Source organism: Hyperolius riggenbachi, chromosome 4 (assembly GCF_040937935.1).
Source record: "Hyperolius riggenbachi isolate aHypRig1 chromosome 4, aHypRig1.pri, whole genome shotgun sequence".
NCBI lineage: Eukaryota > Metazoa > Chordata > Amphibia > Anura > Hyperoliidae > Hyperolius > Hyperolius riggenbachi.
Window position 1 is genome coordinate 192,775,945 of NC_090649.1, and position 24,274 is coordinate 192,800,218.

Sequence of the window (24,274 nt, forward strand, 5' to 3'; positions counted from 1 at the left end):
CTACCTATAGAGAGGCAGGGAGGTGATCTACGTCGTCCACTTTCCAATAAGGTTTTTTACCTGTGGAAGGGAAGTGGGAGTTGGCAACAATCTGTACCTATGTATTTAAGGAGTGTTTGTAACAATGTCTTTTGTACAATCTGCCTCTGAAGAAGCTGGTTTAAGCCAGCGAAACAGCTGTCAGGCATCTGATACCCCCACTGCTATGTACCTGCTACTTTCCCCACCGGAATAAAGGGATTTTAAGTAATCGGTGCCTCCTCTTTTGTCCTCTACTACATTGGATTACGACTGCATTTGGGACGTGCACGCTCTGATTCCTATCTCTGGTGTGTCTGCCCTGCTGCATTTGGTGCCAGGTACTGTGCTTTTCCTTCCATTTCTTTATAGAAGATTCTGTAATTTGTAGATAAGAGTTTGATGCTTATAGTTATAGCAACATGTGTTCCAAACTATATCTTTGTAACTTTGAAGTAGTTTACTAACACTTCATATACAATTGGTCATGGTTTTATGATATATTACAAGTTTAATACATTTTTGCAGTTTGAGCAGCATATACTGGTTGGTCTTCCCTTTTTTTTTTTTTTTAAGGCGTACATGAGGTTTGACTTGGAAGTTGGAACAAGGGAACCTAAACTGAATACAGAATACAGGGCCTATATATAAGATGTAGTAAACCACTGCTCAGAGCAGACGGATTTGACTTAAAGGATACCAGAGCCCAACTGCCTCTGTTAAAAAAATAAAAAATATTGTGCTGTTGGGAGGGGGTTCATTGTCATTTACCGCTCCCTCTGTTTGCCACTGCGGGCCTCCATTCTCCACATTCTCAGGCCCATTCTGGCTCCCGAACCAATCAACCAGTATGGAAATGCTGTGCCACGCATGCGCAGTATTTCATTACTACTTCCATGACCACGCTCCTCTGACATCACTTAGATGCGAGCACAAGCTCGCATCTTGCTGTTGTCTCACTGTACGCACTCCACAGCCCTCTGTAGTTCATTCTGTGGAGACGGGAGTGAGTGCACGTGTCTAAGTGATGTCAGAGGAGCACAGTCATGGGAGCAGAAAGGAAATTCTGTGCATGCGCTGTGCAGTATTTCCATACTGGTCGATTGGATCGGGAGCCAGAATGGGGGCCAGGGAACAGGAAGAATGGGGGCCAGGGAACAGGAAGAACGGGGGGGGGGGGGTGCAGTGGCAAAGAGAGGGAGCGTTAAGGGACAACGAACCCCCTCCCACCAGCACAATATGTTTTTAACAGAGGCGGCTGGGCTCTTGGATTTTTTAAAGAGACACTGAAGCGAAAAAAATATTATGATATAATGATCTGTATGTGTAGTACAGCTAAGAAAAAAACATTAGCATCAGAGACACAAGTCTAATATAGTTTCCAGTAAAGGAAGAGCTAAGAAACTCCAGCTGTTATCTATGCAAATTAGCCATTCAGCTCCACGACTTTCAAAGTCACAGAGAACTCTGCCAGACACTTGAGATAATATGCTTAAAAGACAATGGCCTCTATTCATAAAGCATCTGGTAATGCTCAAAACAGCTGACTTTACCGACCATTTAGCAAAGTGTCCATTCATAAAAGCCGTTTCCGCATGAAAAGCTGACATTCCGGAGCAGTGCGGGAAATTACCGCCTTGTGCGGTAATTATCACAACACATGTCACTGAAGGTTAATTCATAAAGATTAGAGCAGGCAGAATGGGAACGGAGAACACCGACTGTTTAGAAAAGGAGATAAACCAGCGATAACAGGCAAGATAACAACCTCTCCCCCCATTAAGATGTTCTGTTTTACTTAAGGCATCTCAATGACATGTATTTATGCTTGAAAAAAATCTGTTTTCCCCATTTCCCCGCAAATGTTTTATGAATAGAGCCCAATGTATCTTTTTTTCCCTCTGCAGGGAAGATTTTACAGAGAAGGCTAGTTAACTTTTGTACCCATTTAGACTGCTGAGTAGTGTCTAAACTGCAAATATTAGAGAATGATGCATTGTTATAAAAAAAAAACTATATAACTGAAAATAAAAATATTAGAATACTTTCTTTGCTTCTAAAATTCTAGTAATTATCCGCATTACACAACCAATTCATTATGTCATCATTTTTTTTGGCTTCTGTGTCTCTTTAACGCAACACACGCCCATCTTTCTATAGGTCTATAAATGTCCTAGTAGACCACATTTACATCTCCACGATGTTTGTGTAAGTTAATTTATCTGCCTTAAAATGGATCCCCCTTCTCCTCATTACTAACATTTTTAAATGGTGATCACAATGTCAGCCTCCATAGTTAAGAGGAGAACTTTTAAGTATAGCTAAATTCAGATGACTTCCGTCAACCAAAATACAGACACACTGATCATTGTACAGACACATTGGCCCATATGCAATTCACTTTTTCTCCTGAGTTATCTCCTAGGAGATAATGTTTCATCTTCTCTTTAAACTAACTTTTTAGCATTTTATAATTGAACAAGTATCCAAAAGTTAGTGAAAAAGTACTATCAAAATTATTTTGAGTGTTTTCTTGCTTGTTGTTGGCTTAAAAGTCATTTTATAACAAGTTGTGAAAATATCACCTCGGAGAAAACTCGGGAGAAAAAGGGAATTGCATATGGGCCATTGTTTGGCTCTCTTCGGGTGGTCTATTCTGTTCTATGGAGTAGGGGGGGGGGGGGGGGCAGGCAGGAGGTTCTCTGCTGCAGGTAATAAAACAGCAGTTGGCTGAGTCTCATTCAAATCAACGGATATCTGAAAGGGTAGCCAATATCCATCAGTCAGTGAATGAAAATCTACATGGCTGGGGCACAGACACAAATAAACCAAATTTCGATAAAACATGGCAAAAATAATGCTATACAATTGTATTCTGCTGGTAATTATTTAATATGAGTTAAATTAATATAAATGATTCTCAGATAAATAAAAAAATATATTTTTTTTTATGCAGCATGATATTGTACCCAAAATAGAATTTATTCAGTACCTTTCTCCATGCTAAGTAATTGATTCCATCAGGAACCTTTTTGCACGTGCTCTGGTGGGTATTTAAAAGTCAATGGTTTTTCAATTCTTTTGAGTATTTTTCATTAGTCCTTTAAATCATTTGTAAAAATGTTTATATTTAAAGGGCTGCTTATGAATTAGTCCCACCAGCAAATAACTTGATTTTTTTATAATATAAACACTTAGCATGAACAGACCATGATGCTTTTTTCAACTCTCAACAAAACTATTATTTGTATAATATTACTCATGATGCTTACTGAGCCAAGTACCCAAACTCTATCATTAGTCATAATTACAGTGCCTGCTTACTGTTGAAAACCATAAGTAGCTCAACCTGTTTTAGGCTTTAAAGTAAACTTGTCAAAATATAAGTATTGAAGTGTCTATTCAAGTGATCTGTTAAAACCCTGTCCTCAAGGCCCACCAACAGTACATGTTTTGCAGAAAACCACAAACCATCACGGATGAGGTAATTGGTGTCTCAGCATAGCTGATTAACTACCTCTGTGGATTTCCACAAAACATGCACTGTTGGTGGGCCGTGAGGACAGGGCTGGGGAACACTGTGTTAAAATGTGTGTTTTATGGAGTAAATTGGTAAGTTAACAGTTCTGGGGGAAAAAAATGTAGTTTTGGACAGTGTGGTAAGGGAGTAGAAAGTGCATTTTTCTTGTTGGCTTTTTCTCCATTTGTCAAAATTTCTATCACCTCGTGTCCAAACAGGAAGTAAGGAAGTCTCTTCAAGAGTCACATACAGACAGCAACAGATGTGCTGTGGAAAATAATTAGCCTGAGCAGTTTTTCTTACTGAACCTCACTTCATAACTCTAGATTTTCCCATTTTTACATTAGTCACTAGAGATGGCCCGAACAGTTCATTAGCGGACAGTTCCTGGCAAACTTAGGCTGTCTGCCGTTCTCATTTAAAGAGAATCTGTATTGTTAAAATCGCACAAAAGTAAACATACCAGTGCGTTAGGGGACATCTCCTATTATGTATATAAAATCACACTGGACTCACACCTAGACCAGGTCTGTGACTCTAGACCTGGAAGCCATCTCCTATTACCCTCTGACACAATTTCGCCGCTCCTCGCCGCATTAAAAGTGGTTAAAAACAGTTTTAAAATGTTTGTTTATAAACAAACAAAATGGCCACCAAAACAGGAAGTAGGTTGATGTACAGTATGTCCACACATAGAAAATACATCCATACACAAGCAGGCTGTATACAGCCTTCCTTTTGAATCTCAAGAGATCATTTGTGTGTTTCTTTCCCCCTGTTCTCATGCACTGAAGTTTCAGGCTGCTCATTTCTTCCTGCAAACAGCTTTGCCCTTGTCTGAATTTCCTTACTATGTGAAAGCCCAGCCAGCTCAGAGGACGATTTATCCAGCTTGCAAAATATAAGAGAGAAGAGAGAAGCTGCTCTAATCCTAAATAACACACAGGCAGTGTGCATAGAGGGGCCTGGAAGGGGGAGTTCATAGCAGAACCACAACACTGAAGAACTTGTCAGCCTTCCAGACACAGGCCGACAAGTCTGACAGGGGAAAGATACATTGATTTATTACAGAGACTGTGATAGTACAAAGTGCTGCAGTAAGCTAGAACACATTAGAATAGCTTTTGGAACTTGTAGGATGATAAAAAACAGGATGCAATTTTTGTTACGGAGTCTCTTTAACATACATTTTTTTATCAAAAATTTGTGGTTGCATTTTTTTAAACACCAAATTTGCAGGGTATGTTAAGGAGGACAGTGGGAACAAGAGGAAAAACATTTCAAAAAGACCTTATAGTTTTGGAGAAAATACATTTTGAGGTTATGATAGGCAAAAAGTATACATTTAAATGCGGTAAATGACAGAAAATGGTAGTGTAAATTTACATATATCAAAAGAAAGTGCAGTGCATACGGGGACATACGGACCCCCTGGAAACCCCAGTTTTACCTATTTTTTTTTTTATATTGGGGTGCTGTGGGTGCTCTAGGGGGTAACAGTAAATTCGGGCGCCTGAGGCTAGTCGACAAATCGGGCGCCGCCATTCACTCCTATAATAAATATCGTTTAATGGGCGCCCGATAGGAAAAAAGGGCGCCGGAGAAAAATAACGTTTTAAAAGCGGCGCCCGGAGACTTAATGTTTTATTACTGCTTCTCATGATTACACATTATTTAATGATTTATACATTTTTAAATATTATTTTTAAACGAAAAACAGTACAATATTTTTTTTCAAACATTATTTTTAAACGAAAAACAGTACATTTTTTTTTTACATTATTTTTAAACGAAAAAACCAACAGGGGGGTCTTAGGTTTAGGCACCAACAGGGGGGTCTTAGGTTTAGGCACCAACAGGGGGGTCTTAGGTTTAGGCACCAACAGGGGGTCTTAGGTTTAGGCACCAACAGGGGGGTCTTAGGTTTAGGCACCAACAGGGGGGTCTTAGGTTTAGGCACCAACAGGGGGTCTTAGGTTTAGGCACCAACAGGGGGGTCTTAGGTTTAGGCACCAACAGGGGGGTCTTAGGTTTAGGCACTAACAGGGGGGTCTTAGGTTTAGGCACCAACAGGGGGGGTCTTAGGTTTAGGCACTAACAGGGGGGTCTAGGGGTTAGGGGTAGGTACAGGGAGGGTTACTTAGTAAAAAAAAAATTTAAACGTTATTATACGTTTCAGTATTTAAACGAAAGATTAACGTTTTTACAATTGCCGATTTAATGCACATTATTTAATGATTTATAACTTTAAAAAACATTAATTTTAAACGAAATACAGTACAATACATTTTTAAACGTTATCCATGCTTATCGTTAAAAACCCGGCGCCCTTTTTTCCCAGCGCCCCTTTTTAACGTACGCGCTCTAGGGTGATGGCATGGACTGGTGCTATAGGCGCGGTGGGCAGGGAGGAGCACAGGAGCCGGGAAAGAGGACTGAGGACTTAAAGCATCTTTAAATTTAGCTCAAAAGCTCCCTATTGGTCCATTAACAGACCAATGGGAATCTTCCAGATTCCCATTGGTCTGTTAATAGACCAATGGGGAGTCTTGGAGGCAAATTTAAAGATGCTTTTACCCTAGCTATACTTAGTATAGCTAAAGCTCTGCGGTGAGCAGTGTGTGTGGCGGCAGGTGCGCGCCAAAGATCTTCAGTCAAGCTAATGGAGTATATTAGCGTGGGACATTTCCGAGGATATTGGCGTGAGAACATTTCTTTTTTAAAGGTAAGTATTCATGGTTAATTAAGATTAATAAAATACTTTTTGTGGTTGCGTTTTTATTTACTTTAACTCTTTGTGGAAATGGGTAAGGAATGCTATGTACTCATTTCTCCTGGGGAGTGGGCTTGTATCTGGGGGTCCCCTTCTAAAACGGGACTCCCAGATGCCACCATGACCCCTTTCCCCCGGCATCGTCAGTCCCACTTCTTCCTGGGGCACCAGAGGTGGGGCCGAGCCATGGATTGGGGGAGAGGGGGAGGCTTAGCCGCCCTCTCCCCCAGAGCCCCAACCATACCATGGACCATGTGGGCTGGTATACCTCAGGGTGTGATGCCCCACTCCGCCGGTGTTCTGCATTCTTGCTATCTCAGCCTGCGTAGTGGACAGCAGCTTCAAGAGGCTCGCAAGAAGGGACCCCACATCATTTTTTTTTACAACACACACACACAGACACACACACAGACACAGACACACACACACAGACACACACACAGACACAGACACAGACACAGACACACACACACAAACACACACAGACACACACACACACACATACACACATACACACATACACACATACACACATACACACACACACATACACACACATACACACACACACACATATATATATATATATATATATGTATATATATATATATATATATATATATATATATATATATATATATATATATATATATATTTACATATTAATACATTATCTGTCATTTTACGGCATTTAAATTGCAACTTTTTTCCTCTAACCTTAACATGGATTTCCTCAAAAACTACAAGGTTTTTTTTCTCTTGTTCCCACTGTCCTCCTTAACTGATCTTGCAAATGTGGTGTTTCTAGCACGTATTAACCTTTAACTATTAAAAAAGCATGTGCGCAAAATACATATTTTTTGGTGACTATTTCACAGTTTATTCTCCTCTACCTATTTTATTATTACTCTTTTCTACCCCTCCCTCCCCCTGCCAGCCAATCACCGCGGTCGGTTGTCCTAGGCATCAGCTTATGAGAGCCGATCACTCCTGTGTCTCCCAGGGGGACAGGCGAGTGACATGGCTGTCCCCAGTACAGCTCTGCTGTAGATCACAGCTCTGTACAGTGTAAATGGACCGTGGTTTCGCCATCTAACAGTCTCGCACATCGGTGCGCATAATCTCTTGCAAAACACGCCCCCAGGACTTGACACCAATTGGCATTGCGCAGTCCTGGGGGAGCCGCTGCATTCAGTTAAAGTTTATGTAGTCCATTGCGAACGGCCTGTTCAAACTTTTGGCGAAAATTCACGTTTGCAAGCAGAAAAGTTGATGTTTGCTACATCACAATTCGTTACAAAATTCCACAAGTGTTCAAGTAACAAGGGGAAAATCCATAGCATTAAGTTTCTCTTGTTCAAGGAGGAAAAAAACCTGCCACAAATAAGCATTTTCACTAATCTGAAACTCTACTTTGGGACTCCACTTACTGGATAGATATACCTATTTGTACTAACAGTCTACCACATGTTATAACTGTATGGTAAAGTGGTTGGTTTACTTCTCTAAAATCAATATGCTCCAAATGAGGCAGTTTTATGCTCCATACTGTAAGTAACAGCAACATAGGAGAAAAGTAATTTATTGCTCATTTTACTCTGGAAGAAACCTGCTTCGTATTTGTATGCGTTTCCAGGTATTTTACATTTTTAAAGATTTTTGCAACTTAGGTCCTTTAACATATCTGTTATTTCTTTCCTCTAGTGCCTGCATTCCAGCCAGTGCCAACTACTCTGATGGGAATGATACATCTCAAGACATAACACCAACAGATGCACAGAGCTATGAGGACACAACTGTTTGGTTCTTGGGCACTATTAACACCCTTATTGTAGCTGTTGTGGTTTCAAAAGGAAAACCATTCAGAAAGCCTATTTATACTAATTGTAAGTAAAGACATAATAGATAGATTCCCATATTGTTTGTCATATTCAGCTAGCTACTACAACTTTTCATCTTGCTTTGGGATGGTCAATGAGATACAAATAAGTCTAATATGAAAAAAAATCAAGGAGAAAAGGCAGGCATTGGGAACAGCCTGACGACTGTTTCGCTGTGCCGCGCTTCTCAGAAGTACAGCAAAGCGGCTGGTCATCAAGCCATGCACCATCAGCACCCACTGCCCTTCGTTAGTGAGTGCCAAGCCTGCCTTTTCTTCTTGCTTTTTTGAATGATACTCTGATCCTTGCGGCTTTGAGCGACTTGACTGATCATTCTACTTTGCCTTTACTGTATGCCCCATCTGAGTACTTGCCCCTTCCTTATTCCTTCTCCCTTGATGAGTAATTCTAAGCTGATGCAGTATTATGCAAATTCAGGGTTTTTTTTTTCCATATATTCAGCTTGAATCCCCATGTACACAGACACGTAAGCCCTTTCACATTGTAATACTCACTGTTTACCTGGACTGGATTTCCTGGATTCTGGTTTCTAGATGTGATGACCCTTACCTTGATTACACAGTAGAGAAAAGTAACATTTCTACAAATTAAGGCTGATCTTAGCATGGGTTCTATATTTAAAATGGGGGGCTGTATGAAAATGAATTACTAATAGGGTGGATTTTAACCTTGAGGCCAATTTCACACCAGCAACCAGCGTTTTGGTTGCGCTGTAATCAGATGATTGCACCGCAAGGCTTAAAATAGGCTTTTGAGATTAACGTGGCAATGCACGGTAATATCACATCTGGCAGCAAGTCAGACTATAAGTGAGGCTCTCTAGCGCTCACTTTCTGTGGCCAAAACTTGAACTGCACGAAGTGCATTGCAAAAATATGTTTCCAAGCATGCGCACCGCATCGCGAATGCAAAAAAAATTAAATATCTGCTTCGCCATTGACTTGCATGACTTCTGGCCAATGCATGTCACCGCAGATTCTGCTGACCAATAACATGCTGATGCGTTCATGTCAGATGTGATACTTCCAGCGCATCACACCGCACCTGGTGTGAAATGTCCCATAGACTTTCATTGCTTTAGCGTTACCTTGCGGTAAAAAAGGGTAAGACAACACAATGAAAACTTACTGGTGTGAATGGGGCCTTAGACTGCCCGTGCCAACTATGTTTGTATTGTGTTTATTAAAGGATACCTGAACTGACATGTGACATGATGAGATAGACATGTGTATGTACAGTGCCTAGCACACAAATAACTAAGCTGTGTTTCTTTTTTTCTTTCTCTGCCTGAAAGAGTTAAATATCAGCTATGTAAGTGGCTGACTCAGTCCTGACTCAGACAGGAAGTGACTACAGTGTGACCCTCACTGATTAGAAATTCCAACTAAATAACACTTTCCTAGCAGAAAATGGCTTCTGAGAGCAAAAAAGTGGTAAAAAGGGAAATGTCTTATCAGTGAGGGTCACACTGTAGTCAGGACTGAGTCAGCCACTTATATTCCTGACATTTAACTCTTTCAGGCAGAGAAAGAAAAAAAGGAACACAGCCTAGTTATTTGTGTGCTAGGCATTGTACATACACATGTCTATCTCATCATGTCACATGTCAGTTCGGGTATCCTTTAAATGACTTGCCCAAATCTTCATTGCTGACAATTAGTCAGTAGGATTGTTATTGAGGTGCAAATACATTTGAGAATTATGCAAACTATTATGATACAGAATAATACAAATTACTATGATAATTATTAACTTATTGTAAAATGGACCAATGAAATATTGCAGTGAAAGCATTTAACTGGTCCATATTAAAGCTGCATAGAATTGGAGTAACATTTCCCTATTTGTGCATCAACTTAGAATTATTTGCATATCTGAAGTAAAGTAAAAAAGCTGTCACTGAGCACTTTCCACTAAGCGCCTTTTAGACGACCGTGGAAAAGGAGTTGAGGGCACAGATATGCCTATAGACATCCGCTGCAAAGTAGTTTTAAATTAAAAAGCTTGGATAGATGGATGCAAAAACACACAACGCCTGTGGGCGTGGGCAGTCTAAGGGTTCATTTTTAGTTTTCCTTTAACTGAGACTTAGTGAGCATTGACATTTTGACCTTAAAACCATATTAATGCATAAAAGGAAGAAACATCACTGATAACATTCTTGTTTTTTTTTCTGACTTACAGATATATTTGTTATTGTGCTGGTGGTACAGCTTGCAGTCTGCATATTTATGCTGTTTGCAGACATTACTAAGTTATATATAGCTATGGAGGTGAGTATACAACTGCAGAATGATAACCTTATGTACCTGATTTTCTGACATTCTACTAAACTAGAACTTTTAAAGAAAATGGGTGACTTTAAAAAGTTTCCCTGGGGGTACTTACCTCGGTAGAGAGAAGCCTCCCGATCCTATTGAGGCTTCCCCCGTCCTCCTGTGTCCGGGTCCCACGGCGGTCTCACTGTGCCCCTCCGTATAGCGGGGATGTAAATATTTACCTTCCTGACTCCAGCACAGGCGCAGTATCGGCTCTGTGCTCGGAGATAGTGGTGCTCAGCCGGATTCCATATATCCAAGCTACCCAGATAATCCGAACTTTTTCAGCTATCCGACCTCGGATCCGGATTTCTTTTCAAATCCGAATAGCACTACGCGGAAATTTATCGCAATCAGGATATCCAGTCGGATTTATTTTTGTGTTATTCAGCATTTTAATGTTTTCAGTGTTTTGTGTACCTCTTGGTGAGCACAGTCTGGGTCAGGTGAATTTGTACAGCCTTTATGATACCTTAGTTTTGCCACATTGACATTATTTTGTCCCCTGCACCCTACAGAGCTAACTATTGTCACAAAAGTAATGTTTTAAAGTGAACCCAAAGTGAAAGTTATATGGAGGCTGCCATATTTATTTCCTTTTAAGCAACACCTAGTTGCCTGGTTATCCTGCTGATCCTCTGCCTTTAAAGGAGTTATCAGGCAAATATTAATAAAACAAGCGCTACTTACCCGGGGCTTCCTCCAGCCCCAAGCTCCTAGGACGGAGCTGCGGCGAACAGCTGCGTGCAGAGCTCGGCGAGGGACATGCTGGGAGATGGGGCTGGAGGAAGCCCTGGTTAAGTAGCGCTTGTTTTATTAATATTTGCCTGATAACTCCTTTAATGCTTTTAACCATTGATCCCGAACAAGCATGAAGGCAATGCCAGGCAACTGGTATTGCTTGAAAGGAAATATGGCAGTATTACTCTCACCTCAGGTTCACTTTAACCCTAGTAGTTGTAATGTCCCGTTCACTGTAGCATGTTCTTAACCACCCTGGCGTTCTGATTAAATCGCCAGGGTGGCTGCGGGAGGGTTTTTTTTAAATAAAAAAAAAACTATTTCATGCAGCCAACTGAAAGTTGGCTGCATGAAAGCCCACTAGAGGGCGCTCCGGAGGCGATCTTCCGATCGCCTCCGGCGCCCAGAATAAACAAGGAAGGCCGCAATGAGCGGCCTTCCTTGTTTTGCTTATATCGTCGCCATAGCGACGAGCGGAGTGACGTCATCGACGTCAGCCGACGTCCTGACGTCAGCCGCCTCCGATCCAGCCCTTAGCGCTGGCCGGAACTTTTTGTTCCGGCTGCGCAGGGCTCAGGCGGCTAGGGGGGCCCTCTTTCGCCGCTGCTCGCGGCGAATCGCCGCAGAGCGGCGGCGATCAGGCAGCACACGCGGCTGGCAAAGTGCCGGCTGCGTGTGCTGCACTTTATTTGATAAAAATCGGCCCAGCAGGGCCTGAGCGGCAGCCTCCGGCGGTGATGGACGAGCTGAGCTCGTCCAGACCGCTCAGGAGGTTAAAGGAATATTATTAAAGTATCTCAATTTCTGGAAGCAGCATTACTCAATATGGCAATATGAGTCAGAACGAACACAGCATATGTTTCTGCTGTGCAGTGTGTATTTTTTTAGTATACCTTGCAGACAGCGTCCCCTGAACAAACTGACGGCGACAGGTTTTGGGGGCAGACCATTATGCTAGAGGTGATGCCTCTTGCAGAGTGCAGCTGTGGATTATACTGTTTCATGCTCCCCAACTTCAGTGCAAGTTATGCAGCATGTTACTATGAGGAGGGAGAGACAACAGCTCTCCCTCCCTCTCACTCCAAGTCTGCCCGGCCAATAACATCATGCTTACTTGTCCCCTTCTGTTTGCGTGTGAAGAGAATTGTCAGAAGTTTCCCTTCACACTAGTGAAGCCCGCTTCATGAGGGATTGGCTCATTTGAGCCGGTTCTTTCCTGTGAGTCGAGTGATCCGACTCATCACACTGAACCAAATCAGTTCAGTGGATGAGAAAGACACTGAACTGAATCAGTCCAGTGGATGAGAAAGACACTGAACCGAATCAGTTCAGTGGATGAGAAAGGAATCCTTTCTCATCCACTGAACTGATTTGGTTCAGTGTGATGAGTCTGATCACTCGACTCACAGGAAAGAACCGGCTCAAATGAGCCAATCCCTCATGAACCGGGCTTCACTAGTGTGAAGGGAAACTTCTGACGATTCTCTTCACACGCAAACAGAAGGGGACAAGTAAGCATGATGTTATTGGCCGGGCAGACTTGGAGTGAGAGGGAGAGCTGTTGTGTCTCCCTCCTCATAGTAACATGCTGCATAACTTGCACTGAAGTTGGGGAGCATGAAACAGTATAATCCACAGCTGCGCTCAGCAAGAGGCATCACCTCTAGCATAATGGTCTGCCCCAAAAACCCGTCGCTGTCAGTTTGTTCAGGGGACGCTGTCTGCAAGGTATACTAAAAAAAGACACACTGCACAGCAGAAACATATGCTGTGTTCGTTCTGACTCATATTGCCATATTGAGTAATGCTGCTTCCAGAAATTTAGATACTTTAATAGTATTCCTTTAAGACTGCTTTATGATTTCAAACTCCTTGTAGAACACCAGATTGAATGAGTTCACTCTTCTAGAAGCCTACTGTAACTCCTGACAGTGAGAATATGAATCTTGTAAACATGTTAGTGAATCAATACTGATCTTTTCCATGTTTGTTGTTATAACCTGCAGCTTATGGCTACTGGAATGTGCACAGATACCATGTGATCATTTCACATCTTATATCCTGTAACCCTGCAAATGGGATTACATTTTCATATCTCCTTTAATCTTCTCTATAGAATTAACATCAGCCATGTAGTACTAGCAGCATCTGTGGCTTGAACATTTTTTAGTCATATCAAGAAAATAGTAATGACCATTGACCATACATTCCACATTGAAAACACATAATTAAGTTTTATGAAGTTTTAAATGTTAGTCTGTGTGCAAGTTACAATTTACATACAAGTCACAATATGAGTTTGCTTTACATAAATATGTTAATTACATTGTTTGTCTTTGACACACTTATCCACTGTACACCTTTTGGTTGTTCTTGGTTCAATGTGAATGTAATGTACTTTTTCATCATCTCCTCTAGCTTGTTTGTACCCCTCTGATCTGGAGAGGAGCCATCGTAATTATGCTGCTTATCATAGCAGCACTATCATTTGGTACCGAGGTATGTAACCAGTGTAACCAGTCTGTGATCACAATGCAGTATCATTATAGGGTGTTGCAGCACCATGCTCTGTACCCTTCCAACTAACTGACTGGCACCACTCCAGTTATCTTGAGTTCTGCTGTGTGACCCATTCACCTCTCTTCTCACTTCACAAATCCTGTGCCTCTTGTTTCTTTCCCACCAGTTGCCTAATACATAAACAGTGCCACTGACCTACAAAACCTTCTCCATTCCGCCATGCATTACAGCACTTATTTACAGAGACCATTAAAAATGCTACCTTCACTCTGCAAATAATTTTCTACTCCTATCCGGTTTAATTATCTTTTTTTTTTTATACACCCAGAATTTCTCTCAAGCCTTTTCTTTCTCTGGAATTCCCTCCAACAATCCATTCTGTACACACCAAACCTGGAAATCTTTCAAATGCAGCAGCCTTGAAGGACACCTGAAGTGAGAGGGATATGGCGGTTGCCTGGCTGTCCTGCTGATCTTCCATGCATCAGAAGTGCCTGAATTGCCCACCTGAAAAACCCGCCTGAAACAAGCATGCTTGTTGTAGCAAAAATTATTCGAGGCAGACGATCAGCAAGATGGCCAGGCAATTTGCATTGTTTAAAAGGAAATAAATATGGCAGCCTTCATATTCCTCTCACTTTAGGTGTCCTTTAAAACCCATGTTTTCATGCACACAAATCGTCTAACGCTGTCCTTTATCCAGTTACACCAAGACAAGACACACCATTTATTTTGCGCTTTTCTACTGGGGGAATCAAAGTACCACAGCTACACTAGGACGAGCTCTATAGGCAGTAGCAGATCCCTGGAAAGAGGCAGGGAGGAGGAGCAGAGAGGTCTGCACCAATATGGACCATGATAAAGCAATGCTGGTAATTCAGTAAGAGAATTTGGGCAAGATTTTCTAACACTGCTACTGTAGTACTGCCTATAGATATTATATACATGACTCCAAAAGTTCACACGTCACCCACCTTCCGGGCCTAAGACAGACCCCCGTACCGGTGCACTTCTCCTGCAGGTACACCACTCCTGCTCCACTGACATACAAATTCAAAAACGGAGACTGCACACAAAGGGCTTTAGCGACAAGCTGTATTAGTGAGCATGTAGAGGCACATGCACAACATGTTTCGGGCGGAGCCCTTCCTCAGGTGTGCCACACCCATCACCTGTGACACTATATTATATACATATTGGCTATCATTCATAAAGGAGCTGTCGGTACGGGGAATCTGTGCGGGAAAACACCGCTGCCGGTGTTTTAGACTTCTGGGTGGGCATTCATAAAAAAACATCCAGGTGCGGTGGCAGTGCGAAGATTCCCCGAACTAGGCAGGCGGTAGGCTGGCGGTAGGCAGGCGGAGACACGGAAGCTGCCGAGTTGATACATTTCTCCGTGTTCCGCTCTGCTGTAGCTGCCTGGGAGGTCTGTGTGTCTCCATTCACTTGGATTGGTATCGCCACATCACAGGGAGCGGTACTTCCCGACCTCTCACCGCTTGCGGTGATCTTTATGAATGAACATTTTGCTACATTTGTTCGGATAATCACCGCACAAGGCGGCGATTTATCACTCTGCTCGGTAGTGTCATTTTTTTATGCGGAAAGAGGCTTTATGAATACTGACTTTGCCGAGTGGTCGGTAAAGTCAGCTGTTTTTAGCATTTCCGCATGCGGAAATGCTTTATGAATGATAGCCATTGTGTTGCACTCGACCACTATGAGTGTGCTATGGGTGGTGAACAAAGAGCAATGTACACAGTAGAAAACGACCTCCCATATATTACAGCCTCACTCCAGGGTATATTTCAAAATATCACAGTATTTATTAGAATTACAAATGGACAATTGATTGAACACTCATAATTAAAACCAATTAAAAGAATTACACTCTCAGCAAAGCATTAGAGGTAGATAATACACATTTAATAACATATAGAATCACCTGGTATTTCTCAAATTGTTTGCACCATATAATTAGACACAGGCTATGCACGACAATCAAAATAGTGGCAGTGGAAAAACTTAGTAGGTGTGATGATTTGCTCAGCTGCCTGTGCAGGCAGGCAGCTTTCTGACCATTGTGTAGGTTTGCATGCTGCAGAACTCTGGAAAGAAGAGCTTCTGTCAGTTTTGCAGCTTGTGCTTGCAGAGGAATTTGCATACGTTGTCATGCAAATTGCCTGGCCACATTCATTGGAGGCATGTACTATAAGTACTATGTCTTTCCCACAATGCTTGGCTGGTCATAAGAAGTCTTCCTGTGAAACACTCTGGCGAGTGTCAGCCATGCTCTTGGTTTGAAGATCAGCTTAGAGTAATTCCTGGAAACTGTGCTAGGCAGATTCCCTAAGTGCAGTTAGGATTGTTTATCTGTTTGTTTGTTCTGTTGCTGTTGTCCTGTCCCAGCGGTGGTGGACAGGAAATGGTTCTGATCTCTGTTCTTGGAGTATAGCTGGTGCAGCGGTTGCTACCAGCTATCTCTTCTGTTCTGTCTCCTGGGATCGCGCTAGCCACTTTTCGCTAGCGCTGTGGATCCTTCTGTTCTGTCTCCTGGGATCGCGCTAACCACTTTTCGCTAGCGCTGTGGATCATTCTGTTCTGTCTCCTGGGATCGCGCTAACCACTTTTCGCTAGCACTGTGGATCCTTCTGTTCTGCTACTCTGTACCTAGATCGCACTCGCTTAACGCTAGTGCTGTGGATCCTATCTCTCGCTTGTCCCTGTTTTCATGTGTCTGTCTTGTCTGCTACGGACGCTTGCTGGAGGCTCGGTGAGGTAACCGTTAAGCAAGCGTTCGCGTCCTCTGTTTCATGTTTGTCTGTCGATGGTTAGTTAGGCGTGCTTGTCTCTATTGTGCTTATCACGTGGAGACCGCGCATAACCGTGTGCACTGTTGCGAATGAGTGCGGTGTTCGCGGTTAGCTAGCGTTTGTTGTTTTCCGTATCTCCTCATTGTATGATTTGCTGTGCCTTTGCTCCGCCTTGCTTTAGCCTTGTGTCACGTCTGGCGATTGCACCTTTCGCGATCGCGTTCCTGCTTCGTATCTGCTGTGGTGTGTGCACAGTCGCGGGTTGGCGACTAGTTTTATGCACACACACACAATCTGTCTCTGTGCTCACTCTCAATCGCTTCTCTTGCGATTACGGTTCTTCCCTTCGTACAATTCCTGTCTGGCGTGTGTGGTAGAGCAGAGGAGCTGTTCCTCTGCACTCCACAGCTCCACCTGCCATCAGGAATTTCCCTCTGCAGGTGCATTGCACCTACTGCTGGGTTCCTGCAAATTTATACGCTTGTGAAGGAAATCCGCCGTGTCAGCGCACGTCTGGTGCGCTGACCACGGAGACGATTCCACAATCTTTACAGTAGGGCATACACCCCTGTAGTATAGATCTAGGAAATCATACAATGAAAACCTACTTAGTACAAATAATCAATATCAAATTGTATTGTCAATCTAATAAAAAAATATAAAAAGATAAAAGGTACATGGGATGGCCACCCTGTCACGAATCCATCAAGATCACCGTACACACTGAAATTCATACGCCGGCATCTAAGCTAAATGGAGATAACCAGCTAATGTCATTCTAGAGTCCAGGTGATGGCAAATAATCAAGGCAATAGACCTTAGCATGTACAGTTCATATGTTTGTTTTTAGTTTTTAAAGTTCGCCTGCCCATTGTAGTCTATTGCAGTTCACCCGAGTTTGCCGGTTCGCGAACTTTGGCGGAAGTTTGCGTCCGCAATCCGCGAACCCAAAATCTGAGGTTCGAGCTATGTCTGCTTTTAATTGGTTTTAATTATGAGTGTTCAATCAATTGTCTATTTGTAATTCTAATAAATGTTGTGATATTTTGAAATATACCCTGGAGTGGTGCTGTAATATATGGGAGGTCCTTTTCTACTGTGTACATTGTACTTTGTTCACCACCCATAGCACACTCATAGTGGTCGAGTGCAACACAATATGTACATAATATCTATAGGCAGTGGCAGTGTTAGAAAATCTTGCCCAAAGTCTCCTACTGAATTACCAGCATTGCTTTATCATGGTTCATATTGGTGCAGACCTCTCTTCTCCTCCTCCCTGCCTCTTTCCAGGGATCTCATATACATTATCCAGTGCTGCAATGACACTAGTTCGGATACATTTTAATGCTCTGTATGCAGCGGCGTAACTAGAAGGGAGCATCCCCTGTGATCGCAGGTGGGCCCAGAGCTGTAAGGGAGCCCCATCTACTAACCTTCCCTTCCGCTGATACAGGAAACTATACTTCAGTCAGGGGTTTTCATAGCTACGATTGTTATGGGGGTAAAGATCATGATGGCCACACTTGTTTTATGATCAGTTCATGAAAAGCATCAAGGCTGTGAAGGGCACCAAGGGGAGGCAAACATTTGGGGTGGCCCTATCAAAGTTGTGCTGGGAGGGCCCCATGAATTGTAGTTGCGCCATACTCTGGCCAGTTACCAATGGCTTATATTAAAAGGAGGTGCATGACTCCATGCTTTACCATAACCAGCAGCGGTGCTGAGCCGTGCATTCTACTCTGTACTATATTATGTGTAAATAGACCGTTTTATGCTAATATAGGTAGGGCTTTCAGTCGTATTATATATAGATATTGATGTTTATGCCTCATTATTTAACATAAACTGAACCCTGCACTAGTGTCTTGGCTTCTGCTGCGGCAAACTGCATCAACTATTCACATGGGGGTGGATAGAGAGCGGTCAGCCCCCTTGGGGTGAGGATGGGAGAGGGATCTTAAAGAGGAACTCCAGTGAAAATAATTTAATAAAAAAAGTGCTTCATTTTTACAATAATTATGTATAAATGATTTAGTCAGTGTTTGCTCATTGTAAAATCTTTCCTCTCCCAGATTCACATTCTGACATGTATTACATGGTGACATTGTTACTGTGGGCAAGTTATGTAGCTGTTTCTAGCTGCTCTGGCCTTGCAGACAGCTTTAAACAGCCATTTCCTGTCTGTGAACATTGTTACATTGTGGCAGTTTGCCCAGAGTACCGCGGTATTCAGAGCCTCTTGTGGGAAGGGTTTCAGCACAAAATTAGTCACACAGCGCCCCCTGATGGTCTGTTTGTGAAAATCATTCTATTTCTCATGTAAAAGGGGGTATCAGCTACTGATTGGGATAAAGTTCAATTCTTGGTTGGAGTTTCTCTTTAAAGCCTGCTACAGCACAGTCTGTATAAAAAGGGAGATCCCAGCTATAAGACCAAGATTTTTGGGTCTGACTCGCATACAAGTCATACTCTATACTTTTATTTAATGTTAGACCTAAATTTCACGGCTTACAGTTAAGGATGTGTGGGACGTTTTACTCTTTTGTCTTCCTCTTTTCATTTGTACCAGGAGATAGTTTCTTTCCTCCCTCAGCTCTAGATATACAAGGGGATTTATTTTTTACATATGTCAGAAGATTTATCCTCCACTATAAGGATCAAACCCAAGAGAAAGGACATAAATGTATTGACCCTATATTGAGGAAAAGTATAGGACAGAAAGCTACCAGAACAATTTATAGTCCACTGGTCTAAGCCGCTCCTTTCCTTAGAATTCCCATTTATGGTGATGACCTCTTCCAAATTGAAAGATCGTTTCACAGTTGCCACCAGGCATGTGCTTTCGAGTATTTTACTACTCGATTTTGGCGGATCCGTGAATAATAGCGCACAGCACCTATGCATAAAAATGTCACCACATTAAAAAGATACGCTTATCAATATTTATCGTTAGTACTGCATAATAATGGAGCACAGGTAAAAAAGAAGAAAAATGGCACACAGTAACGTTATTTATCAATAGCGCCATTCATATGCCAAACAGCAGACGTTATTGCACACAGTAACGTTATTTATCAATAGCTAACCTACATAAGCCAAACTGCAGACATTATTTAACTGCAAAATGGTGAATGGATTTAATGTAACACTGTCAAGGTTAGGGTTAGGCACCACCAGGGGGGTGGTTAGGGTTAGGCACCACCAGGGGGTGGTTAGGGTTAGGCACCACCAGGGGGTAGTTAGGGCTAGGCACCACCAGGGGGGTGGTTAGGGTTAGGCACCACCAGGGGGGTTTAGGGGTTAGGGGTTAGGGATAGGTGTTAACGCTAAATAACGATAAGGCTTTAACGCTAAATAACGATAAGGCTTTAACGTTAAATAGCGACAAACGGATTAGCGGCAACACCGTGCACCATTATTCGCAGGCGTCATTTTCAGATGGATCATGATTTTGGAATTCAGATGAAGTCTAATGATTTCATGGGTGACCACAGGCAACAGGGAGTTACCTTACCCAGAAGTCTTCGGGGTGTCTGCGTTTCATTATGCGTCATGTGCATATTGAAAGCCGCGTTTCAAGGCTCCCTTCCACGCTTTCTCCTTCTGGCTTGAAAGAGGAAGTGCTGTAGACGTGCTAGATGTGGTCACTCTCTTAGGAAAAAAAACACTGGCAGTAGATGTGGCTAGGCCATGAAAGACCAAAAACACCCCTCCAGAGGAATATGAGAAGTACAAAGGGGGGAAAGACGCACCCAGAGGTGTATAAAACTGAGCTAAAAGCAACTAAAATGAAAAAAAGTAGAAGTGGCTTACCTTAATAATGCCAACTTCATATAACAATGAAATTCATTAAGCACTGGTAACGCCTTTTGTGTGTCTGAGCCCCCTTTTTCAGACCAAATGTTTTACCACAATAATCTGTTCAGCCAAGCAAGGAGGGCACAAAACAGATTACCAGTGCCTGAAGAGGAACTTCAGCCTAGACAAACATACTGTCATTAAGTTACATTAGTTATGTTAATTAAAATAGATGGGTAATATAATCTCTTACCCACCCTGTTTTAAAAGAACTGGCAAGTGTTTGTGATTTCATGGGGGCAGCCATCTTTTTGGTTGAAAGGAAGTGACAGGGAGCATGAGACACAGTTCCAACTGTCCTGTGTCCTGATCACCCCTCCCAGTTGCTAGGCAATGAGAACAACATCATCCGAAATCTCATCATGCTTTGCACAGTATCAGGGGAAAAATGCCTGGGCAGTTTTCTTTGATGGGGCAGAGCTAAGTTTCTGTGCAGGCAAAAAATGAGGCTTGGATAAGAAAATACAGTTCTGATGCTATGAAACCGTTAAAGAAACACCAAGCCTTTTCAGTGCTTCTGAGTAGATTTTTGGTTTGGAGGCTCACTTTAATAAATTTAATTGTCATATGAAGTTGTCATTACTGAGGTAAGGCACCTCCCTTTTTTTCTTTTTAGTTGTTTTTTTTTAACTCCGTTTTATACACCTTTATACCGGGCCCCTCTTAACCCCCTTAATGAAAGTGGAGTTCACCTGTTAAATTATCAGCTGCATATTGCTCTCAATTTAGACCAAGAATTTGGGATAAAAATTATTTTCATCATCATCATCTGATTTTTGAAGATATGTGGTAATTTTCTCATGCGCTTTCATGGTTTGAAGTGGAAACCCAGATTAACTCCCCATGATAATATTTCCATGAATAACCATTACCACACAAAAGTTCAGTCCTAATTTTATTTTTCTTCTGGTTTAATGCATATGTAAATTACCCATGCAGAGTACTGGGGAAAGCAGAATCTAACAACAAAACAAAATAACAAAATTCTCTCTCTCTCTCTCTCTCTCTCTCTCTCTCATCCTCTCTTCTTCTCTTCTCTCTCTTTTCTCTTTCTCTCTCTCTCCTTTTTTTTTTTTAAGAATGTGAAAAGAGAAAAACTTTAAAAGGTTAGGGTACATGAATAATAATAATGTTAATGCTAGATTGCTAGATTTATTGCTAATTTGATAATAAAAAACAGTATTTTATTTTATTCTTTAACAAAAAGCACAGTTTTATGGTGTTAAGGATGTATGTTATAAATATATAGCAATTTGAAAAATATCACATTTTTCTCTTCTAATTTAGTGTGTGCATTTAAAATGTAATTACCTTTTTCCAGGAATGTATCACTGAAAACAGAAAACTTTGGGATGTAATGAAAAAACTGACTCACTATAAATCAAAGAGCCTGTACAAGAAACTACAGCGGTCACTGGCAGGAGATCCAGAGTGGCCCCCCCTTAATAGGAAAGACAATGCCCTCCCCACTAACGTACCAATGCTAAGTGAAATGGGAGACTATGCCAATCCAACATTTGAGAGTAATGAAATGTTGTGACGGATCTCATCTGCCATATGACATAAATTCAGGGAAATATTACTTGAATTCACCATTTTATTGCTAAACAGTAACACAATTTTATATGCAACCATGGATGCAAAAAAAAAAAAGCATAAAACTTTTATGGAAAAAAATAAATGGACACTTTTAATTGTTTTTGTAATATAAATTGATATAACCTTGTGTTTTGTTTTTGTTTTTGTTTTTTTTTTCTTTTTGCTTTTTGTTGTCCAGAATATCATCTGTACTGCCACTTGTATATTGCTGTTCCACCTTGTGTGTTTGTGCTGTGTGTTGTGTGTTAGGATTTTTCATGCCGTTAGAGGATGAATGTTTTTATGTGTCAAAAAAAGGAGACCACTAGTGCCACTGAAATGCTACTAGGTAGTAGAAATCTGGCTACAATAGGCAGTCAGTTTTCTACTACCTATTGTAAATGACAGAGACATAGGAGAAATGTAATTTATGGCTCATTTTACTATGGAAGAAACATACTTCTTATTGGTATGTGTTTACATGTGGTTTAAATGTTACACTTTTTTGTGATGGTGGTCCTTTAGGCCCTTTATACATTCCAGGTGTTTCTGGGTCACCATGTGCTGTCTGGGTATTCCTAGCCACTGACATGGAATAGAAAACAAGCTTCTCCAGCATGTAGAGGTCCAACTGTCAATGCCAGTAAGGCTAACTAAAATTAGGAAACCATATGTGCCTATCCTTCAATATACTTGATTAAATGAAATACTTGCTAGTTTGCTGGCTGTATGCTAATCGACTGAGCCAGCACAATAAGCCAATGACCTTATCAAATGCAAGATGAGGACTGTGAGCTTGGCATTGTTACTCTAGGTCTTTGCTGCATCAAAGCTTGTAATAGTCCAGAAATATAGATATCTTTTGTAAAACTAGGAAGTGTCATGATTGTTTATTAAGGGCTGTAGGTATCAGTCTGGTTGGCTACAAAAAGCAGACTAATCAGCAGAAGAGGCGCTCGATGCTTGGCTTAGAGATACAGCTGGCACTCATCTTTGGCCTGAGGAAGTCCTATGTACGAAACGTGTTGCCATAGTCCAAATTATAATTTCCAGATTTCACATGGTTCTTTGAGGTAAGCCCCTTCTCATTTATTTATTTTAGTGGTTTTAATACATTTTATCACCTTTGGGCACCTCTTTCTCCCCATAATCATTGAGCAGCCTTTTTAGAATGAATCGCTTGTTCAGAAGCTTTTTGTAACGATTGGTCATGCAGATCGTGGTCGTGGCTGAAACCAGACTGGCAGATCCACGATCTCTGCATTGCAATCGTTTTGGTTTAACAAACTGGAAGATCACAATAGAAATACTGACGTCTGCACAACAGAGTAGAATAATAAATGTGTTTTATTACAATAATGCAAGTGTACAAATGCAGATCACCATACACATACAATATACAATCAAACAACGCGTGGTGCACCACAAATACCAGAACCCTGACTATCTATCTATCTATCTATACAAATATACACAGCAACCCACACAATATGAGAATATATACAATAATACAATATATACAGACACGTCTCAACACAATCAGCACACAGAAGAATCGTCAGACTAGCAAGGATCAAATACCAGGAAATCAGAATGGATCAGAAGTACAGAATCAGGAGACAAGAGATTAGTCGAACAAGCAGGAGTCAAAATACCAGGAGCTCAGGATACAGGACAGATGGCCAGAGTCACAACACTGCAGGAACAAGACACAATGACCTAGCAATGTGCTGCTAGGAAGTCCGGCCTTAAATATGCAGCACATTGCTCAGGTGACTGACCAGAGTCTTTCACAGTTCCATCTGCTGGTGAGCTGAGGAATTGCACTGCTCCCAGCAATATGAGCGCCACCTGCTGGTAGACAGCTGAAGTCCACCTCAAGTTCCTAGTGCTGCCACCAGCAGGATGACACAGATCATTACAGTACCCCCCTCTTTTAGGAGCGGACTCCGAACGCTCCACACGATCTCCAGAGTTAGCCCCACCTGGGTCCCAATAGAAAAACCGAGGCTGGGTGGGCAGGGAGGGAGAGAAATCAAAAAACATAAAATATGGATGGACCACCGAAGTCTTTAGAGGCTGGACAGCCTGGACATGATGTGACTGGCAAGAGTCACGCAGAAACACAAATTGGGAAACAGAGACATCAGCAGCGTGGAGATCATCAGGATCCAAAGGAGCAGGAACAGACTGGAACCCATCAGGATCAAGAAGAGCCGGAGCAGACT

At 41.9% G+C, this 24,274-nt stretch overlaps 1 protein-coding gene across 1 annotated transcript in view; it reads left to right on the plus strand.

The window, feature by feature from the left end:
- Positions 1-22,189, plus strand: part of LOC137571671 (probable cation-transporting ATPase 13A4) — a 229,459-nt gene extending 207,270 nt beyond the window's left edge. The window contains exons 27-30 of the mRNA XM_068281166.1: positions 8,016-8,197; positions 10,397-10,485; positions 13,690-13,770; positions 21,790-22,189. Coding sequence (XP_068137267.1) covers positions 8,016-8,197; positions 10,397-10,485; positions 13,690-13,770; positions 21,790-22,008 — 571 coding nt within the window. The 3' untranslated portion in view covers positions 22,009-22,189. The remainder of the gene's footprint in view (positions 1-8,015; positions 8,198-10,396; positions 10,486-13,689; positions 13,771-21,789) is intronic.
- The last annotated feature ends 2,085 nt before the right edge of the window (positions 22,190-24,274 follow it).